Consider the following 9,181-nt stretch of genomic DNA (forward strand, 5'->3'; position numbering starts at 1 on the left):
ATTTTCATGAAGTGTGGAATTCTCTCAAGTCTTTCCAAGTGCATATGATGTTGTGTGAACCATTTGAGGTGTCACACTTGGGGCACTAGGCACTCAAGCTTCATGAAGACAAGCTACATCAAACAAAGGTATGTATTCTATCCATTTGATTACCCAAGTATCAATGATTGTATGTTAGATAGGGTAATACCTTGGATATTCATATTTGTATGTATAATGGAGAAAACATAGATCCAAGGTATTTAGGGTTGCATGTACACTTAGGAGTGTTAGAATGCTCAAAACCCAACACAAGGAACATGCAAAAAAAAACCTAGATCAAGAGTCCTCAGTCTATCGTACATGACGACATACAGTCCCTTGGGCATCCCTTTAATAAATGATAACCAAAACTAGTGCGCCGCATTGGTGCCTTCGAGCCATGGGTACAGTGAGGAAAACTCACTTGTAATGAAGAACCCGAAACACTACGACACGCTTCCCTTTCTACATTGCTTGCTCCCGCAAGTCCTTCACCATCAAAAAATGAAAGAATCTTAATCAACAATCCAAAAACTTGAAGTTTGACCCAAAATCAACCTTGGTAAAAAAATCAACAGTCAATCTTGGTCAAATTCAACGCCATGTCGTGGCCTTTAATGGCCATGTCATGGGGTTATAAGGTCAAACAGTCAACATGCAGGGCATCAGCATGTCGTGGCCTTCCTTGGCCACATCGTGGAAATGGAAGAACAAGACAATTGCAATTTTTGACTTCGCCACACCATGGCTATTGGAAAATGTCATTTCTCTCATTATGAGCTTACTCCTTTTAGATATAAGATCATACTTCCAGATCTACTCTCCTACACTGACTTAATGGATAAAGTTTCCATTTGGACTTCATTTCAAGGCTAGATCTAGCATTTAATGTCCATTAGGTCCATAATGATGTTGTAACTTGAACATGGACACAAAATACACCAATCATGGTACTGTTTCTCAATCAACATAAGTCCAAGGACCTAGGAAAGCCACTACACGTTCTGGAGTTCTTCAAACTCCAAGAATATCCAAGATAGGGACAAAACCACCCAATTATTACCTAGAACTTGAATCTAGAAGAAAATGTGTCAAGGTATGAACTTTATACCTTCAACAAATCAGAGAATTAAAGAGAATGATGGATCCAAACTTGCTTCTTGTTCCCTCGCTTCCTTGTGAACTTCCCTCTTCCAAAACTCTACTATAAACCGAAGAAAAATGCTCAAAATTGATGAAATGGACTCTCAAGCATGCATGGAGGCTAGGGTTTTGGGATGGGGGAGGTGGAGGCTGAAGAGATAACCTAGAATGAGAGTAAAGGTGTTTATATATAAGGGAAACCCTAAAAATCCCGGATTTGAGTTGCAGCAGTTGCCACAGCGTGAGCACTTTATGCCACGTCGTGGCATCTCCAAAACACGTGTTTGATTAAACCCCACGCCACGTCGTGGGCGTCCATACACCACGTTGCAGCAGAGGGTTTTTCTCCGAAAAACTTATTTTGATTCCTTAAGTCTTGTTCGACCTTCTTCGGGAAAAGGGTGTTACAGTAAGTGTGGCAGACAGTAAGGATTAGTTAAGGGAAAATTGGTGTGTCCCAAGGTCGTGACAAGTATTGCAGAACCATTATAGACAAAAATAGAACAAGGAGTATAAACATTATTACAAATAAATTTATGTATACTTGCATTCGTGTAAATGTTATTAGTTTCCCCGATATCCATAACCCACCCATCATTTATTAGGTCGACTAGATACATAGTGTTAAACATGCTCAGAAGTGAAGTGGGTTGATCTAGGCTGCCTAGCCAGACCCATGGGGGCTGGAAATTGCTATTGGACTGCATATGAACTTGTGATCTGTTGTAGGACAAATATTGGGTAAATGTTATTATAGACAAGTATTGCAGAACCATTATAGACAAAAATAGAACGAGGAGTATAAACATTATTACAAATAGATTTATGTATACTTGCATTCGTGTAAATGTTATTAGTTTCCCCGATATCCATAACCCACCCATCATTTATTAGGTCGACTAGATACATAGTGTTAAACATGCTCAGAAGTGAAGTGGGTTGATCTAGGCTGCCTAGCCAGACCCATGGGGGCTGGAAATTGCTATTGGACTGCATATGAACTTGTGATCTGTTGTAAGACAAATATTGGGTCTGTGGTGGTCTACTACCGAGGAGCCCATCTGAGTTATGAGAAGGTGGTCTGCTCCCATTTAGGTCGACTTTTTGTTGAGGAGTGAAGAAAGGCATTGGATCCTGTTAAGTTATGAAGGGAGGAATCGATGGGGATTGAATTTGCGATTGTTGCGAGATGTAGACCGAGCCATAACGCTGGTGACCAACATTCTGTATGGTACGACATGCAGCTGATTAGATGCGACATATGGAGGTTGGCGATGACAATTTTTCCCTCCTCCTCGATTGGAATTGTGACGGTAGTTATTCCCTCCTCCCCAATTTGAATTGTTGGTGGAAGTATGGAGATTCCGAGGAGAAGAAAAGTGATTATCATGAGATGGAGAAGGGACCCGGTTGGAAAGTAGCCTCAGTTCTTCAACTAACAACATAGACCTAACTTCATCAAAGGTTGGAAGAGGTTTGCTATGTCGAATAATCCCAAAAGTGGTATCAAACTTGCTTGATAATCCATTGATGGCATGGATAACAATATTCTTTTCTTTAACCTTCTCACCTATTCCTTCGAGCAGGTTCGCAAGTTTCTTGATTTTGGTGAATAGTCATGAACCGAAAGTTCCCCCATACCGATCGATCGTAGCTCGCTTTCAAGTTGCATAGCAGTGGCATCTTTGTTTACGCGGAATAGGGCTTCAATATTACACCAAATCTTCATTGTTATGGTGTTAATGGTGTAGAAAGAAGTGACGAGAGATTAGGAAATGGAGTCGAACAACCATACTTTCATAAGTTGGTCAAGTTCTTGCCATTCTGAATCCGTGGGTGGTGTTGCAAGTGGATTGAAGGTGCTGCCAATGTGATCATGAATGCCAAAAAGTGATGCAGTAGCCTGAGAAAAGATTGCTCTAAGGGTCGTTATGGGTGTTGAGGTCAAGAACTAATGGAATGCATGTTTTAATGTTGTTCACAACATAGGCCTTTGCAGGAGGAGTAGGTGGCTGTGGAAGAGCATCTCCGACTATTAGGGTTTCATAGGGAAGAAGACGGAAGCAGAAATGGTAAGGATTAGATTATGGAAGAAAGGGGAGCGATTTTAGGAGGTCTTTTGAGAAAGTCTCTGATACCATGTAGAATGATATCATTCTTATTGATTTGGTAAACGAATACAATAAGATACATATATAAGATACATAGAGTCATTTGGGCCTTTAGCCTATAACTATACTAATACACGGGCTTATACATAAGGTGTACACCAACAATCACATCCATTATATTGTGAGCTTTTAGTCAACATCCTTATTAATCAAAATACCAATATATACTTGAGAATATTTTTTCATCATTCCCATGGCAATCAAACAGGCTAATTAATTTGCCTAACTTGTTAGCAATTATCTTAATGATGTTTTGCTACATATAGGAAGAGGAATATAAAATTTTCTTACCCATGTAATTACTTTTTAAAACGACTAACACACATCCTTAATTTTACTCATAAATCTATATCTTTGTTTATCACATGCACCGAACCCATGTGAACCTTTTGCAAAGTATATTTCTCATGCTCTAAACATCTAAATAATCAAAACACATCTTCCATGTATCTTTGCATTCCAATAGATTTTTTTAGGGAGTAAACATACTCAACATACTATATCAGATTTTGGAGGCCTCTAATGTATTGTAGATAATAGTCATTTAATCATTCAACAATCAAAAGATCTTTAAGATTTGATATCTTAGTGAAGCTATCGACTTCATCAATGCGAGTTGTTGTGTGGACTATGTTGTCAAATAATGAGATAATTTATGAGTACGTTTTCAAGTTTGAGTTTGAATTCCTTATCTTCATGCTTACCACATCCATAAAATTAACCCCTTTGCGAGGAATGTCTTGGTTAATATATTTGGTTGTGTGGTGTGCTTGTTATTCTTCCCCTCTTTTCTTTAACCTAGTTTGTTTCTTTGGAATTTTTCTGATATTAATCTCGAATTTAACATTGTCGTTCAATATTGTGTTCAATGTTCTTTCTAAAGCTAGCACACTTGATACTTTCACGAAGCATGTAAAGCAAAACTTTCTCCATTTCACATCTCTTCTATTCGACATGTAGACATCAATGATGTGTGTATTTATTTTACACGTGCTATGCTTTCAAGTTTTCGAAATTTTTATAAATTTACAAAAAATATCTAGACTATAATGAAAGTTTTATCTTTAATGGTGTAAACATATTTATTTGCATATTAGAACATAAATGACATATCAAACAAGACAAACCCAAACTAAGGACAATTTCAACACACACCGACCCCAAACGCGTACTTCCCATTGGCCATTGCTCTCTGGTCTTTGGGTTCTTTGATTTATTTTGTCTTCTTTTCTCTTTCCATTTAATTTTGGATAAGAAAGTACTTTCTCAACATTAAATGTTTCATATTTTCTTAAGACATGTCATGAAAATTATAATATTTTCTATAAATAACTCAAACTCCAACGTCATCATCCATGAGCCACAGTTAACAAACTTTATATATTTGTGTCATGTTTTTAGATGTGATACTTAAATTTTTTGACAAATAATTAAATATAATAACAGAGTTAATTTACATAAAGATGTTGAGTACAAACAAATAATGATTTTTTTTTCAAAAGTAATTATGTGAATATTATTATAGAAATCATAGATTAAAAACACAAATAAACTTTTTACCAAGTTATAATATTTTTATTTCTTATTTAATAATTAAACCCAAAACAAATGGGACCAATTGAAGCTTAATAATTTCATTCATGGGACCAGAATGTATCTTTTGACCAATCAAATTCGTTCTTTGTTCCCATCTCCATCTACCAAATCACACTTTTTCAGTCAATTAAAATCGACTTCCACAATATTGCAGAAAGACATGTGAAGTTTCTTAAAATAATTAAATAAAAACTATCACAAAAACATATATATAAAAAAAAGTGAAAAAACATACGCTAATGATTAATTGATAAAGGCCAAACCACCCACACATGTGAAATGCCTGAACTCATATCAATTCACCTTTTCCTTTTTCTCATAATAATTATTTAAATTTAACCCATTATTTTACATATTAAAAAAAACAAAAATAATATCACCACTATATAACAGTTATTTTGTATACTTTTTGTAGAAGTAAAATAGTTAAATAGTAATAGTATCTCTTGAAAAATGTTCTTTGTCTTAATACATTAAATCGTGTTTTTTTTTATTGAACTCATTAAATGTTGTTTATTTGTATATTAAAGCTTATTATTAAGACAATGTACTATCAAAAATCAACTATATATATTAATTTTTTCAGCATTATAATTTGAAAAAGATAGATTGGTGTTTTGTTTTGCATATATAGATATATATTCTATAAATATTTATATTTATATATATGCAATAAATAAATACAAGAGAGATGGGGTAAATACTTGGTTTTCTTTAAATGTTGACAGACAAGAAGGTTGGTTTGTGAAACGGGTCATAAATGCTGACCACAGTCCCCCACTCCGCCATTAATGATCGACTGGTTTTTCAGGCACCACCAATGAGCAGCTACCGATGGGCTTTAGCCTTTAATTCTCTCCATTTTCAATTAATTACATCTTTCTTTTTTATCTTTGTGTCTCCCAAATCGCAATCTCATCCTAGTCGTACCTTCTGTGTTGGGTCATGTGCATTTGTCGACGTGTATCTCATCTTCACCGTCGGTTATATCTCTCCGGTGACAGCAATGCTTCAGGATCACCGCTGCGTAACCGGCTTGATGAGAACATTCCTGAGTTTACCCCTGATTGTCTCATGAAAATTGGGCTTGCGAATGATTTTCTCCGACGTGATGAGCTTCCGCCGCCGCCGCCGCTGTCGGCGTACCGGACGCTGGATTCGGATAATGGAAGGAAGCTTCCGCCTCGCCGCCGGAAGAATGGCGACTTCATGCCTCGGTAGTATCGGAAGGAGAATACTCTGGATTTTGTACTGAATGGAGATGGTCGTTTGCTCCAGAAACTTCCTCCGCCTCGGCGGTATCTCCATGGAGACGCGGTTGCTGGTTCGATTACGAGTCTCTCCGATCCTAAATTACGCTCGAATCCGAATGAGTATGATCGTTTGAGAAGGAAGTCTCTCCTGATAAACCGATCCTCGGATGGAATTCTAATCGGAGATGCCTCCTGTGTGATCTCGCTTACTGAAATAGTACTGTCAACTTGATGACTAACATGCTCCGGTACCGGCGACGACTCTATAATCGGGCTCTCGATAATCACGTCGTCGAAATTGGGACGGATTCTGGCCGACATCACCGGAATAAACGGCGATTCTGGCCGGAAAACACTCGCTCGACAGAGAGGACAATTAGCGTGACATCTCAGCCAAACATCGATACATTCCACATGAAAAGCGTGGTAACAAACCGGTAAAGTACGAACGTAATCGTTATCTTCGAATTCCAATAAACAAACCGCACATTCATGAACACTGCTTTTCCTACTGTGAACAGACAACGGAATCGTTTTGATAACAGCATCATCCAAACCGTATGGCGAAAACATCTGATAACCATAAGTCGGATCATACGATTCTTCACCTGAGTACGCAGGGGATTCGATGTCGCCGTTTCCAACAGACGACGGAACGTATGAACGGAGAAGACGTCGCCGCCTTCGCCACTGTCGCCAGCTCCGACGTAGACGGAGGAATCGTCGGGAAATGGCTCGGGAGTATGTGATTGTGATAAACGCTGTGGCGATGATCACAACCATCGCTATCAAAGGCGGACTGAATCGAACCGGTGGCTTTGACGTTGAATTCGGTAGCCATGAAGCCGGAGCTGAAGCTGGAGCTTGATGAAGAACATGAAGGTGAAGATGATGATTATCCTCCGGTGATGGTGCCGGCGAGACGACGACGATCATGGTGGCGGTTTAAGGGGGTTTGTAATTGTGGGTGTTGGTGAAGGGATTTAATTGTTTGTGTGTGTGTGTGTTATGGTTGACCCACTGCATTACCTCTTGAGGTTTTACTAGTAAAATGACACGTCAACGTTTATGAATTTAATGCCCCACGATATAAATTTTGTTTTGGTGCGATGCTGATGCATACTACTCTATGGTGGTCACGTGCCTCATTAATCGAAATTTGACTTTTTTTAATTGTTTTATTTAATTTACCTCATAGGTTAAAGTAATATGTTTTTGACAAACTAATGGTATAATCTAATAGTTTTTTATTTATAGAAAAATGTTTGATAAAAATAACCTCAGTTTTAAATATGTAAAATTAGTTAAAAGTAAAATATTCAAAGCTACCAAAAATTAAAAAAATTAAAAACTAAAATTTTCAAAAGATATTTTAATAAGTTTTTCTAGAGTTTTTGTTTAAAATAAAAAAATAAAAACTTAGTGTTTTCAAATTGAATTTTTTTCCCAAGTTTTTTGAAAAACTCTCAAAAACTTATGTAAGAGAAGCCGGTATTATTTATTTCATGATTTCATATCTATTATATCAACATAGTTTGAATTTTGTTCACATTTAATTAAAAAAAAATTGTTTTTTTTCATTTATTACCATTGAACGTATTTGGATTGTTTATGATCGGTTGCTATATGTAGTTTAGATTTTGTTACATCTAGTCCATTAAGTTTTTTTAATCCATATGTTACCATTAAACTTGTTTAAATGCATACATTTCATCCTTATGAATATGTTGGACGGTTCACATTACATTCTTATGATCTAGAAGTTATGGTTGTCTTTTATGTTACCATTGAACTATATTCCAAATAGCGATGTGGAGAGGTGTTTCAGGTTGATCACAGTCCTACTAAATCTTCTATCTCCTTTAAACTGTTATAACTCTTTCGATTAAAATCAGAGTGTCATGATTTTTTTCAACACATAGTTTATTGTGTGTACTTCATTTTAGGCTATATAACACCATTATTTATTTACATATTAATTGAGTTATAGGTTTTGGGACATATGGTATCAAAGTTGGATTTATGTTGTTTTAACATCGTGTTTACTACTTGTACTTCATTTTAGACTATATAAATACCTTATTTCTTCATATATTATGTTAAATTTTGTTGGTTGATTTGATATTATTCTACTCATTTTGGCTCAAAGCATTAACTAATTATACCAACTGCATAAGCATATGTATAAATTTCCACCGGGTATTGATTAAAAATCAAGATTGGAAGTAATATCGGTGTTGTCTAACTGGCCTATTTACCATTTCTCATTATTGGTAGAAAATGGTCCTAGTTTAAAATTAGGTTCTGACCGGTTGCTCACACTAGTCCCAACTAAGAATCATTGGTTTGCTCAATCTTTACATGACCAACTACATAATACTACACATGTTAATCAAAGAGTGATGAGAGACAATGCTAGCTTATATGCTTCTTTTTCTCCTTTCATGAAGAACAAATTTCGATAGCATCTAAGAGCCCTCCCTTTTTTTTTTGTTTCTTCTTGCTTACAGTTTATGCTTGAATTTGGTTCTCCTTTGAAGTCTTATTTAATATAGGACTTAAGGGCTTAAGAACATGTCCTTACAAGTGAAGGACTATCATTCTAGTGGGTTAGAGAATTGTTTTGAATGGATACATATAGAGAGCTCTTAGCTTGAATTTTTGCATTTTCCCTCAACTATCAAGCCTCCCTTTAGGCCTCAAAGGATTTCGATGTTTGTTAATCTTTTAGTTCATCTATGGTTGTTGTTTTCTTTCAAACTTTTGCAATACTATCTTTGGTGAGAATAAACTAGTTATGTTGTTAGAAATTTTAAGTCTTCCATTTGCTAAAATCTTGAACTTTTGAAACTAATTTTAAATAAAAACTCAACAAAAATGATATAACGTGAACAATCTAAACAAATTTAATAGTAATATGTCGACAAAAAAAAACTTAAATGACTAAATGTGAACAAAACATAAACTATATTATTCGTATAAATCATTATTTTCAAA

At 35.9% G+C, this 9,181-nt stretch overlaps 1 protein-coding gene across 1 annotated transcript; it reads right to left on the minus strand.

Moving 5' to 3' along the window:
• Positions 1-5,572: 5,572 nt before the first annotated feature.
• On the minus strand, positions 5,573-7,243 carry LOC111895641 (RING-H2 finger protein ATL65). The gene has a single exon (XM_023891719.3). It carries the CDS (start codon positions 7,118-7,120, stop codon positions 5,906-5,908), a length of 1,215 nt encoding a protein of 404 aa, XP_023747487.1. The 5' UTR covers positions 7,121-7,243; the 3' UTR covers positions 5,573-5,905.
• Between the last annotated feature and the right edge of the window lie 1,938 nt (positions 7,244-9,181).

Source organism: Lactuca sativa, chromosome 7 (assembly GCF_002870075.4).
Source record: "Lactuca sativa cultivar Salinas chromosome 7, Lsat_Salinas_v11, whole genome shotgun sequence".
Lineage (NCBI taxonomy): Eukaryota > Viridiplantae > Streptophyta > Magnoliopsida > Asterales > Asteraceae > Lactuca > Lactuca sativa.